The 21,326-nt window shown below is 39.8% G+C and overlaps 1 protein-coding gene across 1 annotated transcript in view; it reads right to left on the bottom strand.

Annotated features, from left to right (window-relative positions):
• Positions 1-21,326, bottom strand: part of RLF (RLF zinc finger) — a 92,154-nt gene that overhangs the window by 33,652 nt on the left and 37,176 nt on the right. Inside the window, exon 5 of the mRNA XM_032877398.1 lies at positions 8,135-8,337. Coding sequence (XP_032733289.1) covers positions 8,135-8,337 — 203 coding nt within the window. The remainder of the gene's footprint in view (positions 1-8,134; positions 8,338-21,326) is intronic.

Here is a 21,326-nt window from a genome sequence, read left to right as displayed (position 1 = left end):
ACTTCCCTATTTATAATTCTGTAAAGTCTGTATTCTTTGTCATATGTATGGCCACTAGAGTCTCCACCTGGTTAGCTTAATGGTCAGCTACATGTTCAACATATTCAATAGATTTACTTAAATGCATGAGTAAGTTCCCGCTTTTGCCAAGCGGCTCTGTCTGCTGAGGCATACTTTCAATATTTCAGTAGGCAGTTTAAAATTTTGCCTTTTCATTCCCTACCTGTGCAGAGAGCCTCAAGGTATATAAGAGGTGAGGGATTAGGGCCATACTGGGCCATTCCTCACCAGACACATAGCTCTGTACATGAATGCTACCTTACAGAATTCTAGGAATATATGAGAGGTTTTCAAAATCCCCTATGGACATCCCATATCCCAGCTTTTCTTTTCAATCTTTCGGCCAGTCTCATTAAGCCTGACTGGTAATGACTCCTCAGACAACTGTCTGAGGAAAACTGTCATGTTAAACAATTACCACTGATTGTTTCTGACAAATACACTCAGGACAGAGCTTTTGGCATGGTGAGCTCTGAGTCAAATAAAGACAACTCTGGAGAATGGAGTTTTTCAGAAAGATGCCAGAAAGATGAAATACTGGTAATTCTCTGGGGACAGGAGAGTTCCAAAATCCATTCTGCTTCCTCAGTTGGCTGCTGGGCTGCAGGTTTTCGTAACTACTGTAGTTTCGAAGGTGTTTGTTTTCAAGGTTACTGTGAAGCTGGGGAGGACATGAGAAGTAGGGCAAGTTAAAATGCCACCAATTTCACTGTTCTCAGTGAGATTCCTCTGTTTTCTTTGAATAAAACATCCTTGTGGTGAAGCTTTAGCTAATTTCTGGGGTTCTGAAAAAGTTAATCTTATTCACTTTCTGGTTTCAAATGCTGATGACTTGGATCTTTTCATTTCCAACTCAGACCTCTCCCTCTTAGTCTCACAGTACGTGAATACTGTCTCCTTTCTTCTCCCTTTCGTCTTGTTCATTGTTATACCCCTAGTGTCTAACAGAGTACTCCAATGAATATATGTTAAGTGACTGGAAAGCAGATCTATACTATTTCTTACAATAATATGTAAATGTAAAATGATCTCAAAACAAAGTGTCTTTTTTTTTTTTTAATTTATTTATTTAAGAGAGAGAGCATGCAAGGCCATGTAGGGGTGCCACAGGGACAGAATCTTAAGCAGACTCTGTGCTGAGGGCATAGCCCATCACAAGGCTCAGCTCATGACCCTGAGACTGCAACTTGAGCCAAAACTAAGAGCTGGATGCTTAACCAACTATGCCACCCAGGCGTCCCAATGTCTACTTTCATTTTAAGAAGAAAAGAAAAAAGATAACTTTGGATATTGTAGAAAATGAACCTTGGGGACAAGAACAGATGCAATTAGAAGACTTTCATAATAATCAGTCAATTGAACACTAATGGTATAACAGGTAGCCAAGTGGCATACAAGAGAAGGTGAGCACAGGCAGGATATCTGCCTTCTTGTTTTCATGATTAGGCTACCAAGGTAAACTAGTATTCTGGCCAGTGCCATTACTGAAATATTTTATCATTTATCTTTCTCCAGTGGTTTTCAATTTAGTATTTTTCTGATCAGTTCTGAGACATAATGCAAAGAATTTGTTACTCATAACAGACTTTTAGAACTGGGGCACCTGGGAAGATATCTCTTCAGACCTATTTAAAAGAACTCTGCCTTAGGAGAGAAAATATTTAAGTAAGCAAATCTTCAATTTCTTCATATAGCCTTTTGACCTTTAATGTATTTTTTGAGTGTACCATTCATTTCCCATATAATAAAATTAAATTATATAGATTTTAATTTTAATTATACTCTGTTATTATTCCTTATTTAGGATCCATCTTAATCATCTTATTTAAGCTACACCTGAAATTTCTATGATCCTGTTTACTTTTTCTTCTACTCCCAAACTGAATTCTCAATGGGTCCTGTTTATATGTATTTGCTCTGTTTATCATCTATACCTAGTGATTGTGTCAATTCCCATGTGTTAGACTAGTGAGTAAATTAAGTCCTATTTGTCTTTTCATTTCCCCATCACCAGAAGAAACAAACCTCTCCTGCTGTGTCTATTAACATCAGACAATGAAGATACAGTTCATTCAGGGATTAAAACTGAAATGGTCTCCTATTTTAACTATGCCAGGAGTTTTACTGACAGATTCTTTGGCTTTTCATATATAAAAGAAATGTTCCATATTTAAAACATCGTTATCCTTACATGTGGAAAACTTGATCTCTGAAAAGATTTCCTCTTTTAGTAATGAAAAAAACATAGGAAACATTCACATGGGACACTAGGCCACAGCCAAGTCTATAACTTTAATTAAAAACCTTTTATCTGTAAAATTAATAGCAATATCATCTCATTCATCTCTAAATGAAACTAGAATTTGAGGATTCCACTGAGTTCTGAATTTGGGGTTCTGAATTCTGGCTTTCAAGGTGATCCCCTCAATTAATCTTAATTGTATGTGTCTGGCTAAATCTTCCCCAGCAGAGGTTTCCTATTACACACACCCATTACAGTGATACCCACAGGAGCCAACATACAAGTACTTTTATTCCCAGCTGTTGCTCAAGTTAATTTGACTCTTCTCCTGAACTCAGTTGAAGTAGATGGCAAATGTGTATAGAACTCCGTTACCTTAGAACATATGCTGATTTTAAGCTCCAATTAATGAACATCTAGTGACTCAACAGTACTTTTCCAAAGCAAATTTTTAAAATTCTCTTTAATTCTGTGTCAGAATTGCAAAAGAAAACATCCCTGGAGAAGAGACTAATTATGACAGTGACAGTGACATAATTTTATGATGTGTGTTAAATGTTTTTAGATTGATATATTTAACTAATTAATCCCAAACATTATAAAACTGTTTTAAATCACATCTATACATAAATATATAAATACAAACAGAACGATATACCACTAAGATGTTTCCTATTTTAACATGGCTCACCATGTTTACCAACTGGAAATAAGTTGTACTGTACAGCCAGGAAGCAAGGAGATCTATGTTATAACCTGAGTTTGAACTCTCTAATTAGTTTAATGCAGGTAGGGCCTTAGAAACATTATCATCTTGGCCTCAGTTTCACCAGTAAAACATGAAGGGTTACACTAAATGATATTTAATGTCTGCTATACACTGGAAAATCTGATTCTTGTAGACTAGAGGCCGGCCAACATTTTTTATAAAGTATCAGATATAAAATATTACAGCTTTGTGGGCCTGGTAGTTTCTGTTACAGCTACTCAACTCTGACACTGTAGAGTAAAAACAGCCCCAAATGATAAACAAATAGGCATGCCTGTGTTCCAGTAAAACTTTATTTACAAAAGCATGCAGCTGGAGTGGATTTGGCCCACAGGCCATAGTTTTCCAATCTCTGTTGTGGAAAATCAAATCACATTTCCTCTAATCCTGTTCCCTACAAACTCAACAAATTTGCTAAAAGGAATTAATTATGTAACTTCAGGGGGAAAATCCTGTTTTGTTGTCTTGTTATCAATAAACCGGGACAGGTCATGAATAAAACAAAGCCAATTATTCTCCCAAGTCCTCCCTGTTGTCCACACCTCTGCCACTCTAGTCAGTTAGCAGAACACTGCCATTCTTCCGGTCTCCCAGGCCCTATGAGCCTCTTGACAGCGTCTCTGCACATTATCCTCTTAATTCGGTCCTGTCAGCAAATCCCGTTCTTTCTCCTCTTGCTAAATGCAACCTCTTCTAAACCCAATATACCCTTTCTAAGCCTCCTAAAACACAGTTTGAGTCATTTTTACTTCCTACCTTCAAAACCTTCCTACTTTCTACTGCAAAAATCTTTCTTTAAAGAAAAAATTATTATTTATTTTTTTAAAATGACTTTGAGTGAGAGAGAGAGTGTGCACACTAGCGGTGGGGAGGAGCAGAGGAAGAGGGAGCAGCAGACTACCCACTGAGCAGGGAGCCCGATGCAGGGCTCGATCCCAGGACCCCAGGATCACGACCTGAGTGGAAGGCAGATACTTAACTGAGAGCCACCCAAGCACTCCAATGTGTATTTATTTGAGAGAGAGAGTACATGTAAGCAGAAGAAAGGGTTGAGGGGAGGGAGAGAGAATCTCAAGCAGACTCCATGCTGAGCAAGAGCTGGATGCTCAATTGACTGAGCTACGAAATGCCCCTCAAATCTAGAGTCCCAAGGGATTTCCCTTCTCCCCACCCAAAAGGTCTTATTTCTCATAAGACCTCAACACGTATACTCTGCCATGGCCAGCTGTGCTCTACTGGGCCCCTGTAATGTACACATTCATTTCTCTGCCTTTACTATCACAGGCAGTTATCCCAAAACCATTCTTTCTACTTATCCAAACCCTAGCATCATTTCAAGGTCCAACTAAAGGATCGATTTTTATAAAACTTTATATGCCAGTCTGCAAAGATTCTACACTTCTCCTGAATTTAGGGGCAGTAGCATATAGCTTAGTATTTATTTCTAGAATTGTTTCTGGCAACCAAACTAGGTAATACATATTCTTCTGTTTTTGCCAATGTCTCATACAATCTACAAACAAAGTAAGGTTTAAATAAACAAAGGCTGAGACATTAAAGGAAAAGTTGTTATTATTACAGAATGAAGAGGAATCAATTCATGTCTAGCATTTTCACTTCTGAATTCTTCTGGCATATACCAAGCGCTGAATATAACCATTACTGTAATTTAACCTGATTAAGTTTCCCAAACACAAAATATTGCAGCTGTTATTAGAGGTAAGCAGTCTCTTATCTCCTTACCCTTCCCAACAATGCAAATAAATAAATTAGCATACAGGTTTATAGTTAGTCCCTCATGAATGCCTATTGTGCTACGTATTCTTCTCGAATGTAGAGATACAGCAGTGAACCAACCTATGTCCCCATCCTTATAGTTTTCAATCTAGTGGGAGGAAAGAGAGAAGCAGCAGATATGAAGTCTAGTGGAAGCAGTAATACAAACGCAAAGAAGAAACAGGCAGGTAATGGAACAGAGAATGAAAGGGACCATTTTAGATGTATCGGTATTTATTTCTAATAAGGACAACAGGTATTACTTGAAAAACAGCGCAGTGTAGGGGGGACAGCATACTATTTTAGATGGAACAGTGAGTATGGTCTCCTTGGTATGGCAACATTGAGGAGGAATGTGAATGATGTTACAGGAACAAGCCATCCAAATGATCTTATGGAAGGGCATTCCAGGCAGAAGAAATGGCAATTATAAAGTTCTAAGGCAGGAATGTGCTTGGTTTGTTTAAACAACAGCAAAGACAGGGTGGCTAGAGAGCAGTGAGCATTAAGTTGTACAAGATACTGTCAGAGATATTTATAGAAGTAGCCAGAGGCCATCACACACAGAATAAAGGCTTCTGGATTTATTCTGAAGAAGATGGAAAGCTGCTGAGTGGTTCTGATCAAGGGAATGACAAGGCCCCACTTAAATTTTAAAGAGATTATTCTAGTTACTTTTGGGAAGATAAAATGTAGAAAGCAAGAGTGAAAACAAGTAGGCCAGTTCACAAGCTTGTGGATTCATCTTTGTAACCCCAATGCCTAAGATACCATTTGGCATATAAACCCTTAGGTATTTATCACCTAGGATAATATTTATTCTGTATCTGTTATATAATATTAGTAATCATATACCAAACTCAGGTTTGAATCTCAGCTTAATCACTTTCATGTAAGCACAAATTTATTACTTGAACTGAGCCTCACTTTCCTCACTAATAAAATGGAGTTGTGAGAACTGAATGTGACAATCCAGATAAAGCATTTAGCATAGTGCTTAACATACAGTAAGGACTCAAAAAAATGAAAGCCGGTTATTCACTACCTGCCTACCTCCACTTCTTAACAGAGACTAGACAGCTACAGACTTCATTCAGAAGAAAGCTCATTAAAACAAAGCCCTAATATCAGGAAAATCAGGAGCTTAATTATAGACATGTGAAGTCTGAGATGCTATTAGCCATGCCAGTAGAGACAGTGATTACGCAGCTGGTATGAGTCTGAATTCAGAGCACAGGGCTAGGCTGGAGATTTCAGATTCTGACCATAGTTGGTATTTAAAGCCATGAGTCTAAAAGAGATCACTAACAGAGTATGTATAGGTAAAAACAGAGGACACACAAGCAGAGTCTTAGAGTACTCCAACATTTACTCATCAGAGAGATGAGAAGGAAGAGCGAGGTAGAACTGAGAAAGACTAACCCGTCAAGTGCATAGAAAACCAAGAGAATGTGATATCCTAGAATCTAAGTGAGAAAACTGTTAAAAGTTTAAAAGACAAACAAGTCAGACGAGGTAAGATGAATACTGAGAAATCATCATGAATACATGAGAAATCATCACCACTGCGATGTGGTGGACTGGCAGGGGTGAATGCTATAGTACAATGTGTTCAAGGAGAGGGGCACCTGGGTGGCTCAGCACAGAGTCGGCTTGAGATTGTCTCTCTCCCTTCCTCTGCTTCTCCCTATCTTGAGCTCTAAATAAATAAAACCTTGTAAAACAAATAATGTGTTCAAAGAGAAAAATGTTATAGAACAGTAAACTCACACAATTTGTTCAAGAAATTATGCTGAAAGGCCAGGAGAAAAATCGGGCGGTCTCTGGAAGGGGAAGTGGAATCTTTTTAAAGATGAAAGAAAGAACAGCTTAAATTCTGATGGGATGGTTTCAGCAGTGGGGTCTGATGATGCAGTAGAGAAAAGAAGTACGGTAGCATTATTCTTGAGGGGGTGAGAGCAGATGGGATGTGATACTGAAGTCAAGGGGACTGCCTTGTGTAGAAGAACAGATAGTTATCTTTGGTAATGAAAGCGAAGGTGTGCCTGCATAGATACAGGTACCAGAACAGATGTCATGGAAGCAGCTTATGGAAATTCTCTTTGAACTGCCTCAATTTCCTCAGAGAAATAGGGAGAAAGTTCATCAATGGAAAGTGCAATGGGGCAGAAGGCATTCCAGTATTGGTTTGAAGAAAAATGACAAAGTATGAAATAGTAATCTATGAAGTGGAAAGAGAATGCTTTAAAAAATTTAGTGTGACTGACTGGTACAGGTAAAGACATAGAGGCAGTAAAGATTTAGGGATAATCAGGATGCTGGTTAGTCAAATTAAGTACAATTAAGGGAGAAACCAGTAGAGAAAGTGAGGGAGTGATAATTTTGACTGACTATGGAAAAGCAGAGTAAGGAGGGAAGTGAGTACATGAGAAGGATGAGGGAGAGTGACACAGGTGAAGGATCAACAGATTTTTGGTCCTGGGGAATGAGGGAGGTAGAAAGAGAGTTGCATTTGGAGTAGCAAATTATATATAAAACTGTAAGCTGAAATTGTCATTAAAGTTTAAGAATTACTATGTCATAAAGCCAGACCTTTGGGATTCTTACCTTTAATAAGAAAAGTTCAGTGTACAGGTAAAATGAGAATCCATACATCAGATCTAAGAGAATTATAGGTAGATGATGGAACATAGCTAGGAATTCCTCATCTTTCTCCATATAATTTATCAAAAACTATTAGAGAAAGCAAATTCCAACTTTTTTAAAGACAATGATTCAGGTTAAAAAAATGCAATCTGACTGATAAAACAGGTTTTTAAAAAGACTCAACTGTTCTTATTTTCCATGGTAACCAGCTTATCCACTTAGTAATAGCTCAAAATGTATTCATGGGTTCTAAAGTCCTACACTTCTCTGCTTACATGTATGAAGTAACTTAAACTACAGCTAAGCGCCATTCTGTTTAGTTTATCTTTTGATGTCAGTAATAATTTCTACATTCCCCAAACACAGAGAAATCAATTTAAAAAAATAACTTTCACATTTAAAGATTTCAAAGCAAACCATTGCCCAAACACATAAATACCCATCTGCATATTCTTTACTTTTCGAATCCACCTACAAGACAAACTTTTTATTCAAACCGCTGAACAGTTATATGCAATTAAAAATGGCACTTTTCAGTAGTCAGAAAAAACATGAGTCTTGGTTTTCATCCTGTCCTGCAACATTTATCAAAATCTACTTAGTAACTGTGAACGACAAGAGTGGTTATTTGCTTTACTCACCTCCTTGATGGCATCTTCATTAGGGAGAATGGAACATAAGCATGTGATATAGGCTTGCTGAAAAGATGACACATTTGAAATTTCTTTAGATTCTGCACACAGTTTTGATAAAGCAGTGGCCTGAGGGATGCAGTTAGATTTCAACAAATGTTTTATTCGCATCTGCAGAAAGGAAGGTCCTTCTTGTGCAATCAATTTATTGACTAGAAAAAAGGAAAAATAAGAATTTGATAACATTACCTCATAACACATCAAGGTTAAGTTCAAAGTGATCAAAGTTTGATACCTTCTGTTGATGGTTAGTTACATCAGCTGAATAAAAGTTCAGCTGATATAACTTGGGAAATTTATTCTGATCTCAATACTCATCTAATAGAGCATAGAGCAAAATAAATTAAATTTGCTAATGATTCCCACATTACTGAGTAGTTTTATTCTGAACACCAAACTTCTTAATAAAACTACTAACATTTTATCAAAATTAATTATTTAACTTTCTCCTCCCTCTCTTCTGATCAGGATATTAAGGAATACGGAAATGATCTGTAAGCACAAGTGCAAGAAAAAGAAGTAACCCATGGAACATTAACAACTACCATGTGAACACTTATGAGATACCAAGCTTTAGGCTGAATGTTTCTATATACCTTTCATTTATTCTTCACACCACCACCAAGGCAAGTATTATTATCCCCACTTTAAGGTTAGGAAAATTAATATTCAGAGAAATTAGGTAACTTGCCAAGGATTCCAAAGCCAGTGGTGTTCTTTCCTCTAAACCAGGAATTTCTCAAAGTGTGTTCCACCGACCAAAAGACCTGAGAGATAGTCCTAGAAAAAAAAAGGATTCCTTGGTCAAATCTCTGAACAGTCCTGCAATAAAGAAAACTGTTCACTTTTATTTAACCCAATGTCTCCCAAACTGATTTGACCAGAGAACCCTTTTACACATATTATTAGTACAATGTAAAATGTATGTTCCTGGTTCAGTACACACTTTGAAAAACGCTGCTCTGAGCGGTACTAAGTATTAGGCAGTTGAGCACTGACTTTTACCGTGTTCCAGACAATCCCTCAATTTATGAAAAGCAGATACTCAACGAGCATGTGACATCATTACACACCATTATTTAAAGAATAGAGGTGAGAATATTGTATGTCAAGACAAGTCACGAGCGAACAAATTGCTTTAGGTGTTTCATCTAAAATAGTGCTTCTCAAACTTGAAAGTGCCTTCTGAATAACCAGGGGTTATTTGTTAAAATGCAGATTCTAATTCAGTAGGTCTGGAATGCGACCTGAGATTTTGCTTTTCTAACAAGCCTCTCAGATGATACCCATGCTGCCTTGCCCACAGGCCATATATGGAGTAGAAATCATTAATATTAATGATAAGCCACTGCAGGGAGAGGGATAAACCACTGGCCCAGTCTTAGCTACATCAAAACGAACTGTACAGTTTTTTATTTTTTTCAAAGTTTTATTTAAATTCTAACTAGTTGACCTTCGTCTCTTGAGCAGTGTTGACCCCCTTGCCTTCTCCTCTTTCACAGTGAAGTGTGGAGTAATCTTTCATCCCTAGGTATAGGGATTGCTGACCATTCCCAGCATGTGATGACCCCAACATGACCATCTTGCAATGGACACTGTACAGACCCCACCCCCGGCCCCGAAAATGAAAAGTCTGTGCGCAATAAGTTGGCATCGGGTCATGGCCGAGTGTGGGGAAGTTTTAGGCTTGGGTATTTTTACGGAATTAAAAGTTCTCTAAGAACTCCAGATATAGGGCAAAGCCGCTCTCTTGGACAGCGACAATACATGTTTTAAAGCAACTTTTAAAGGTTAACGGCGGGGGGGGCGGGGTGCCTGGGTGGCTCAGTGGGTTAAAGCCTCTGCCTTCGGCTCAGGTCATGATCTCAGGCTCCTGGATCGAGCCCCACTTCAGGCTCTCTGCTCAGCAGGGAGCCTGCTTCCTCCTCTCTCTCTGCTCACTTCTCTGCCTACTCGTGATCTCTGTCTGTCAAATAAGTAAATAAAATCTTAGGAAAAAAAATAAATAAAGGTTAACGGGGCTCCTATAAATGAGAAACAGCTCCTTAAGCTGAGCACGGCCTCTGTAATGGAAGACCAACTTGGGGTTTGTTAGAGGTTGTTACTAAACTGAAACCATGGTTCCCTGACTGAGGAACGTTAGATTTAGAAGTATGGAAGAGAACTAGAAAGAACGTGAAACACTGCCATAAACAAGGTAAAAAGGTATGCCTTGCTTCTCTTACTATCTGAGGTCTAGTCAGGTCTGCTCTGGTCCCTTTACATACTGAGGACAATTCAAACGTGTTTAAAGAAAAAGAAGGGGAACTACAACTCCTCTGGCTCCCCAAATTTGCCCTTTAACTTCTCGAGTTGGACACAACAAAGAGGAAGAGCTCCCTCTTACCCCTGACTTGGAAATTCCACCACCTTGCCCCCTTTGCCCTCCACTTAGTCGATTCTTACTGGGGGCTACATCTAGCAAGCAATACTTCATGGGACTGTTTCCTAGGCTAGAAGTTGGCTGTAAAGATTACATGTGTTGGAATGTTACTTAGACCATGATGGGCTATCTTTATTGTTTTCCATCAATGTCCTCTACTAACTACTTAACCTATAAAATTGGACAATTTCCCCTTTGTAAAACTTCTAGTGTTTTCCATGGGTTAAAAACAGCAGGTTCCTCAAGGCAAGGTAAAATAAGGCATGACCTTCATGGCACAGTATTTAGGTCCATACACTGGTACGCACAGTAGTCTAGCAGGGAGGAGGGCAGGCATCCCTCCTATAGGGACCTGTATCAGTGGCGGTGGTCATAGGGATTTTGTTCTGGGGACACCTCGGGTTGGTCTGACGCCAGGAACCTCTGACATCCTGTGTGGGATGCTACCTGGGCGTCAGGTAGATTTTCTAGGTGATGGACCTTCTGTTCTGTTCCTAAAGACTATCCTTTGGGGTGCCTTTTAACCCACTGGAAACGATTTGGATTGCCAAATTTAGGAAACGACTGATCTGGGATCTATCAGATCTCTTCTAGGGCAAAGAGACCTAGGTTACCTAGGTTATCTTCACTGCTCTATACCAGCACTCTAACAGCCTCTTGCAGAACGTGTTTGGCTAGTAAACTCCCTCCTGACATACTGCATGATAATTATCTAAATTGGCCTCCTCTGAGTAAACCCAGGTTACTGGAGGAAACACAGGCTATCCCAGACAAAGGGGACTCTTGACTCTCTCTCTCTCACTGTTTTTAACAGATGTTGGGGCTTCTCTCTCACTTATTTCCCAAGTTAATGGCTATAACTAGAGCCAACTGTGGTTAGTCTACCTGAGGATGGGGACTCTAAGGAATATTCCCAAGCAGCTGCTGAAACTCCCTTTCTTTTGGGGAAATTCTCTGTAGTCTTCTGTAGCCTGACATGGACCATCTATCTATTCCCCCTTGTTGGCAGGAAAACATGGCGATTGTGCCTCTGTTGGAGTTGATGAGCTCTAGAACCCGCTTTGCCTCTTTTGTTTCCCTCTCCCTTTTCTCTTTCTGCACCACTTTGGATGCAGTCTGCATTACTGGCTTCCAGACCATCCTTGGTGCCTCAAGCACCATGGCTCCAAGATTCTCCCTTCACTCTCAAGGAGCAAGAAGAGCACCTCCTGGACCTAACACCACTCACTCTAGAATTCCCCACCCGTGTCTCAGGTAAAAACTAACAATGGGGAGTATCCAGGTGGAACATCATTCAGTATTTAAAGTTAAGTTAAAGTAGTTAAGTTAAAGTTGTCAGTTTAATTAAGATAGACATGTATTTAAAGTTACCAGCGCTGAATATGAAACATCTATTCCACCAAAATCTATTGAAGGCCAAATAAGTTTGTGTTTTCTCCACTGCAATTTTTAACAAAAACGTAACTTAAAATGATGGTTAACTGCCTGTCTCAAAAGTTTTCATGGATAATTGTTAAAAAAGCTTTCAAAGTCTTAAGTAACCTGAAACTTTAAAGTTTTGCTAGGATGGCAAATGGGATTAAATTCACTGGACGTCTAGGTTTTTTCCAAAGAGGATAAGGTCCTAAATCATTGATTACTGGACATAGGTTTCTGCTTTTCACTACTTACTGGAAAGAAACTAAGGATATTTAAGTCGGCTGGTAAACATGCTTTGTACTTAACTGATTCACAAATTTGCTGTCTATAAAGTTTTGGTGTAACGGTTCAGAACTGGTTACTACTTAGTCTTCACTGGAGACTAAGATTTCTAAGAGTGCAAAATTTGGCAACTCTGTAGAAAAGTAGGAGATATGTAAGAAAGATAAGGAATGGAAATACATTTTTGCTGAAGGCAAAAAGAAGATAATTTTGTCCTAGATGAGATTGGTTGTTTGGAAAGAGATGGTCTGGGACAAAATCTGAATGCAAAAGGAAGTTGTAGAAAGTCTGTGAAGGAAAAATTTTTGGAAAGGAATTTTAGGTGTGGTCAGGACAGACTAAGATTAAAATAAAGGGATTTTGTAAGCAGACTGGTATATTATAAGACTGAAAATCTGCTATCTCCAGAAAAAAGTTTCTATGTTTTGCCTTTATTAAGTCTTTGACGATCCGTAATCCCATTTAGGCATGTCCTTTAAAACTTTCCAAGTTTTTAACAAACTTCCCCAAGACTTAAATCATGAACAAAGTCTTGTTGACTAATTAGGCTTGTTTGGTATGTTACCTTCTGGTATGAGGTCATCAACACTCAATATTCTGGCTACTGAATTGTTTCATGTGTTACAGAAATAACTGAGTTTCCTTGTCAACAGCATCATAAAGCATTCTCATATCAGATCATTAACAATGTCCGTTTCTGGGTTTTCACCATTTATAATTGTTCTTCTTCTCTTACAAAATGAGCTTTGTCTTTAAGGAAATTCATATAAAGGACTTAGGACAAATACAGGTATTCAATATCTTTAAAACCTAAAAGACTGAAATGGGTAAAAACTTCCAGAACTAACCAAAGGTGCATTCAAATTAAGCAAGAATTAGTAACATGGGACTAAATGAACTAAGGGATTATTACAGTTTTGTGACTCTTATTTAAATCATTGCTGACTCTCCTAAGATTTGCTCTTCCAGGATTAAGGAAACTTTCTCTTAAGAGATCAATGATTTGGGGTGCCTGAGTGGCTCAGTCATTAAGGTCCTGGGATCCAGGCCTGCAGCGGGCTCCCTGCTCAGCAGAAAGCATGCTTCTCCCTCTCCCACTCCCCCCTGCTTGTGTTTCCTCTCTCACTGTGTTTCTCTCTTCATCAAATAAATAAATAAAATCTTAAAAAAAAAAATCAATGATTTACAGAAATGTGATAAAATATTCATTTGTAAACAAAAGCATTTATGTAAAGCAGTACTTGGGGACCCTCAGTATTCCATCTGACATACTGAGTATGACGATTTATGTGAACAACAAGCTGCTCCATCACTTAGCAAGGAGTTCTTAGAGTTGGCAATATGCCTAAGGGGAGAAGTCCATTCATAGATAGAGGACAACTTCTTAGGACCCTCTAGTCTTTGAACAATGCTCTTTGCGCATACTGAGCTTGGGAATGAATCCCTGATCAGGGCACTCATCAAGGCTCTTTCGCCTCTATTAAGCAGGGCCTCCAATAATTGTTTATTGAATTCATCAATAAATTACAGCAAATTATTGGGAAACAAATCAGTCATAATCAGGCTATTATTCAGAGAGCACATTCTACCCTTAAATGCACGATACAAAACACAAAGGGAGAGATATGGATCCTAAAGCACAAGTTACAGAAAGCACTGCTTATTCTAAATCTTTTTAATTTAAATTCTAATTTTGAAACTCCAGACAAAGAAAAACATTTTAAACCTTACTCCCCACCAAAAATGCCAGCCCAAGTACTCTGGAAGGACCCAAACATGGGCATTTGGCAGGGACCAGTAGAACTCATAACCATAAGCCTCATATGTGGGCAAGGTTATCCATGCTAGAAATGTTAAACATTACCATGGCCTGGCACAGCCAGAATCCAGGCCCTCAGAGAGTCACCTGAATCTAGAAGCAAAAGAGCTGGCTATCAGGTGCCTCCCCAGTACCTGCAAGGCCAAATTCATGACCTGGGGAGACCTTAAGAAAATGACCCAGAAAGCTGAGGAGATTCTACAACAGATTGGTAAACCCTCTATTCCTGAAAACATATTCTTGGCTATGGTATCTGTGCTTAACACCAGTTCTACCATGGTATGTATTCTTGTCTTTCTGCTGCCACCTAGGTGCTTCATGTCCTTTTATGGACCAGTAAATCTCCCTCTGGAAACATGTTACTTGGGCAGATACCACTTTTCATTTTTTTTTTTTTTTAAGATTTTATTTATTTGACAGAAAGAGATCACAAGTAGGCAGAGAGCCAGGCAGAGAGAGAGGAAGGGAAGCAGGCTCCCTGCTGAGCAGCGAGCCCAATGTGGGGCTCGATCCCAGGACGCTGGGATCATGACCTGAGCCGAAGGAGAGGCTTTAACCCACTAAGCCACCCAGGCACCCCACCTTTTCCTATTTTCAACCATGCCACTATCCCTGTTAATCTTACCGAGAGGTTGGGAAGAATCCAAATCCATTAGCTTTCTTGAATGAGGCATTATCTGACATCAGCAGACCCAAGTGCTTCTTAGGTCTACTCATTGCGCCATTAATGTGGCTAACTCAATTATTACCCCCACTAGCGTGTAAGTTGCCTTTCTTCCTCACTCGGTTCTGAATGATGCCTTTGTGGATCAGCTGGCTATTAATACCACAAGGGAATTTCAACTTCAACAAACTATCGATCAAAAATATTAGGACGTCTTCAACCAATGGGAGCTGCTATTGATTATCTTGGGGAAAAACAAGAAGTCTTAGTCTACTGGCAAGGCCTCAAGATCCATCTGTGTTACCCCCATGCCCCAGAACCAGACCATACATGATTGGGAACAGATAAAGAAGCAAATGCATGGATTGCTCCATGGTAATTTAACTTCTGACGTTCAGCAGCTAAAGGATCAAATCCTCACCACATTGATGGTGGTGGGAAATCATAAGCTTCATAGAGAAGCTCAGCGATCTCTTTCTAACAATCCGGAGTGGCTTAACCTGGCCACATGGTTCTCTTACACAAAATGGGGATTCTTTGCTATTGTAATAATAATTACTATTTTTCTTCTCATCATAGTCTGCAAAATTGGAATAAATGCCCTATCCACCATCAGAGATGTGAAGCATATGTACACAGAGCAATGTCTCAAGAACTACTTGCTGCCACTTTAAAGAAACAAAAAGGGGGAGATTTGGGGGTTAATGTAGAGCATGGAATCAGCCATTAACACCAGGCTTGCTAGAAGGTAACACAGAGCCCCTGAGGGCAGAGAAGGTTTTGGAGAAGGGTTTAGGCCTTTGGAATGCCAGGAGGAGCTGCCGGTCCCCTGCCCCACCCCCAAGCTTTCTTAGCCCAGAACAGCCACTCTGTGATCTAAGATATGTATACATTGTACCTTAGGCTATGTTTAGCAGAACTCAAAGAACACAAAAATTAGCATTTCATATCTTTCCCATAAAGGGATCTTCTTAATTCCTATAAGACTCCTCGCCACACATCAGTGCTTGAGAAACAGTGATAAGGATCTGTGATTTTGTGTGCCTGGGTGGCTGTTATTAGGCAGCTGCCTTCAGCTCGTGGTGGTTCCAGGGTCCTCGGATCAAGCCCCACATTAGGCTCCCTGCTCAGGGGGAAGCCTGCTTCTTCTTCTACCTCTCCCCTGGCTTGTGTTCCCTCTCTCCCTGTCAAATGAATAAATAAAATCTTAAAAAAAAAAAAAAAAAAAAGGATTTGGGACTATCCTGAAGGACCAATAAAAGCAGGAGCAGAGAAGCACAAAGTGTCTTCATCTCTGAGCGTTGCCCCCTTGCCTATCCTCTTTCACAGCAATAAACAAACAAACAAACAAAAATTCTAGTTAGTTTATATACAGTGCAATTATTGGTGGGGCGCCTGGGTGGCTCAGTGGTTAAAGCCTCTGCCTTCGGCTCAGGTCATGATCCCAGGGTCCTGGGATCGAGCCTCACATCGGGCTCTCTGCTCAGCAGGGAGCCTGCCTCCTCCTCCTCTCTCTCTCTGCCTGCCTCTCTGCCTACTTGTGATCTGTCTGTCAAATAAATAAAAATCTTAAAAAAAAAAACCAGTGCAATTATTGGTTTCAAGAGAATTCAGTGGTTCATCAATTATATGCAACACCCAGTGTTCATCACAATGCCCTCCTTAAAACCCATCACCCATCTAGCCCACCCCTGACCCACATCCCTCCATCAACGCTCATTTTGTTCTCCACTGCTAAGTCTCATGGTTTGTTTCCCTCTTCCCACCCCCCAGATTCATATGTTTTATTTCTTAAATTCCACATATGAATGAAATCATATTGTATTTGTCTCTCTCTGACTTATTTTGTTTAGCATAATACACTCTAGCTCTATCCACGTTGTTGCAAATGGCAAGATATTAATCTTTTCAATGGCTGAGTAACATTCTATTGTGTATATACGTACACACCACATCTTCTTTATCCATTCATCAGTCAGTGGATAACCAGGGTCTTTCCATAGTTTGGCTATTGTTTATAGTATTAAAAATTCTTTCCAGAAACAGGTAATACCGTATATGCACATGACACAAAGTTCAAAAGGCACAAAGAAGGTGTACAATAAAAGTTGTCTCCTTTCTGCCCTAACTCCAGTACTCTAGTATCCCTCCCCAATTTCTTGTTTATCATTCCAGAAATATTCTGAGTACAGAGGACCTATTTCTTTTCCCACTAAAATATATCACATAGTTCCTTTTATATAGGTGGAAGGCTCCTACTTCCTGTGGTACTTCGAAAAGGTCTAGATTCTAGAGCTCCAACTCTGCAGATTTTGATTTAGCTGGTGAAGCCTAGACCTGGGGTGGGAGGAGGGGGGGGGAGAGAGAGGAAAAAAAGGAGAGACAGAGGGGGAGTAGGGGAGGGACAGAAAGAGAGAGGGAGACTGTGTGTGTTGGTTTTAAATTCCGTAGATGCTCTAATATGTAGTCAAGGTCAAAAAATATGAATGGAAAACAGATCACTTCCACTTGGATTTTTCCATTTTAGTCCCACAGGCACTAAATTGAACTCAAAATCCTATCTCCCACTCAAACGGCTCCTCATTCCTCACTTCTATTTTCAGTAATGGTATTCTCTCAATCATACAGAAATGAAACTTTGGCATGATCCTTCCTTACCAACTCTGTCCCTCAATTATTACATTCTCATTGTATCCTAGCAATTCTTTTTTAAAGTCTGCAACCTATTTCTTCCATATATTGCCTACCACATCTGCCAACCCAATATCCTGCTCTGCCTAACTTCAGATTCTGCTGTTTATCTGCTGTTTATATGTTGTAAGCATATTCACAAATCCCACCACGAATACAGGCATGTTATCTATACAAGCTACCCTCGTCTATAAATCTTCACAGCATTTTACTTCTTTCACTATACTTACTCTTCTCTTTAAGTACAGGTAGAAAGGATTACAGTATAAAGAAGTTAGTATCTCAGGTTCTGGAATCATCAATGTGAAGCTGAATCATGACTCTGGCACATACAAAGCTGTGAGACCCTTGGACAAATTAACTGACCTCTCTGAGCCTCAAGTGGAACAAATCATAAGTGAAATACTAGTAATGCAGATAAGATACTTAGCACAGGGCCAGGCAAAGGGTAAACGCTCGACACCAGCTGCTATTATGTTTCTGTCATCTCCCTTCTTACACCATCAGCAATTTGTAAACAAATGCCATGTCTAGCTAACTTTTGTATTCCCTACCGCCCTAAGCACAATTACATTTTTAGAGGAGTTAAATAAAACCATGTATTTAGCAACTGAGTGGTTATCACTCTTCAATCATAAACTTTTAGTATCTCCTCACCTGGGTTCAAAGTCTGCCCTCCAATTTTAACTACGTGGTCTTGGGCAATGTAATCTCTTACCTGGTTTATGGACTAAATGAGATATGGAAAGCATTAACATGGTGCTTACCACATAACAAACACTCTAAACTGTAGCTATTGTTTCTATGAGGCAAAACTACTTTACTCAATATACTACAACCAATTACACCACTGTAACAACTTTTAACACAAAAACCAATCTTACATTTTAATTATTTTTTTTAAGATTTTATTTATTTATTTGACAGAGACAGAGATCACAAGTAGGCAGAGAGGCAGGCAGAGAGAGAGGGGGAAGCAGGCTCCCCGCTGAGCAGAGCGCCCAATGCAGGGCTTGATCCCAGGACCCTGAGATCAAGACCCAAGCTGAAGGCACAGGTTTTAACCCACTGAGCCACCCAGGCGCCCCTTACATTATATTTTTAAAGATTTATTCATTTATTTGAAGGTGGCTCCGTGGCGCAATGGATAGCGCATTGGACTTCTAGAGGCTGAGGACATTCAAAGATTTATTTATTTATTTGAGAGACGGCCAGAGAATACACATGGGGGGAAGGGCAGAGGAAGAGAGAGTCTCAAGCAGACTCCACACTGAGCATAAAGCCCAGCACTGGGCTTGAGCTCATGACCCTGAGATCACAACCTGAGCTGAAGCCAAGAGTCAGTTGCTTAACCATCTATGCCACCAGGTGCCCCTAACCTTGCGTTTTAAAATCCAAATTATATATCTTAACTTTGTTTTTCATTTATTTTTTTAAAGTTTTATTTTAGAGAGAGAGAGAAAGAAATAGCACAAGTGGAAGCGGCAGAGGATGAGGGAGAAGAAAATCTCAAACATACTCCCCACTGGGCAGGAAGCCTAATGAGGGGCTCATCTCATAACCCTGGGATCACAATCTGAACAAAAACCAAGAGTAAGACACTTACCTGACTATGCCACCCAGGCGTCCATTAACTTTGTTTTTAAAAAGGAAATTCAACTATACATTTCTATATTTAAAATGAAAATAAAGTATACACCAACAAGTCTCATCCTTTCTGTATTTTTGTCATTTTAGTACAAAATAGATTTTTAAAATTTTCATTTATTTATTTGAGAGAGAGAGAGTACAAGAGGGAGGGAGAGAGAGAAGCCCAAGCAGACTCCCCGCTGAGTACAGCACCCTATGTGGGGCTCAACCCGACCCCAAGATCACATTCTGAGCCAAAATCAAGTCAGATACTCAACCAACTGTGCCACCCAGACACCTCTAGTACAAAATAATTTTTAATCATATATCCCTTCTTCCATCTAGATTCAACAATTGAACTGTTTTGCAATCTTTCCTTAGTTTTTCTTTTCCTGAGCCATTTAAAAATAAATTGTAAACATCGTGACAGTTTACCTTGTGTATACTTCAACACGTAAAAAATGATAACATTTAAGGTCACTAAAAACAGCCTTTTTCTTTTTTTTCTTTTAAGATTTTATTTATTTGAGAGGGAGAGAGAGAGAGAATGAAAGGAGAGAGGTCAGCGGGAGAAGACGACTCCCTGCTAAGCAGGGAGCCCAATGTGGCACTTGATCCCGGGACTCCAGGATCATGACCTGAGCCGAAGGCAGTCTTCTTTTTTAAGAGGAAAGCCCATTTTATTTACTGGAGGCTCAAGTGGCACATGACAATTCATGAAATGGTTTCAGAGGTCAGGGGTAGAGGGGTCACAAAAATAAACTAGGGTGGGGAAGAAAGGAAATGGTGTAGGAGCTGGTTCCTTGTCAGCTTGATTTAGCGAAAGGAGTTGGTGAATCTGAGCAGGGATGAAACCCTTCCTTTAACTCTAAGTAGGGGAGAGAGAGAGAAGAAAAAAAAAAAAAAAGACTGTAGCTCTGGGTCTGAGCCTCAAGGAAAAAGGGGAAAAGACATTGTTTTGATGTCATAAGATATGGGAAAGTAGGGGGAGGAGGGTGCCAGGCAGGGTAGAAGTTAACTGGAAAAACTAGCAGATACCAGATGGTAGCTCTGGGTGTCCTTTGAGTTGAGAGTTGGAATCACTCCATTATGGTGGTGGGGGTCCCCACTGTTCACAGTAGGCTGAGGTCTCCTGGTCAGTGGGCTACCTGGATCTAGGAAGCTGTTGCCATCACTGCTGCGAGGAGGGACAGTTCCGTGAGCTGACGCTCAGAATGGGAACCATCAGTGCAGCCTTAGGTGGGCTTGGTCTCACCATCCCACCTTCTATGGGAGGCCACTGGGGGTGGAAAGATCTTCAGTACCTGGGCTAAAATCTAGGTGGCAGAACCCATTATTTCTCTGCTGACTATTCCAGGTAGAAGCATCAACAACTGGTATTTATTACATACTTTCAGTAATAAACTGGTTTTTTAGGGGATGGGGAGGACACAAAATTCAAGAATTCAAAGCAAGATAAATAAAAACATTTTATTTATTTCAGAGAGGGAGGCGGGGAGTGAGGGAGGGAGAGAGAGAATGCGGGGGGTGGGGGGGGTTGGGCAGGGGGAGGAATCTCAAGCAGACTTCACTCTGAGCATGGAGCCCAATGCAGGGCTCAATCCCACCACTGTAAGATCACAATCTGAGCCAAAACCAAGAGTTGGACCCTTAATCAACTGCACCACCCAGGCACCACAGGAAAAAAAAATTTTTTTTTTAATAAAAAAAATAATAAAAAAAAATAAACAAAAGCATTTATTGAGTTCCTTGGAGGCTAAAAAATGTGTACTTTTATTTAACAGAGGACAATTAATGAGATGACGGTCACTGCTTTCTAGTTTGAAATGAATGTTAATACCTGGGCTATAAGAGCAATGAAGCCATAAAAGAATCTTCCTCATCTCCTGACCTAAAATTAGGGTAAGAGCCAAATGAGAAAGCAGGAAGACGATATAGGCTGCCCACCACTTATATGCTGTTCACAGAATGATTCCTTAGATATGCAGGTGTTGTGTACTCATTCAGAGTCTTAAGATAGTGGGCATTTAATCTTTATTGAATAGAGAGGAGACAACACGTTAGGAAAGCAGTGCTTCTCCCTATTTCTTGATTTTTTCTATATGAAAAGAAATTAAGTACTGTTAATTTCTGAGACAGGGTGATGTATTTGATTAGCACATCAAGAGAATATTTAATAAAGTGGGGACATTTAATAACCACTCCACCCGTCTTC

This window comes from Lontra canadensis, unplaced genomic scaffold (assembly GCF_010015895.1).
Source record: "Lontra canadensis isolate GAN:19392208 unplaced genomic scaffold, GSC_riverotter_1.0 scaffold60, whole genome shotgun sequence".
Classification (NCBI taxonomy): domain Eukaryota; kingdom Metazoa; phylum Chordata; class Mammalia; order Carnivora; family Mustelidae; genus Lontra; species Lontra canadensis.
This window is presented reverse-complemented; position numbering and strand designations above follow the sequence as displayed.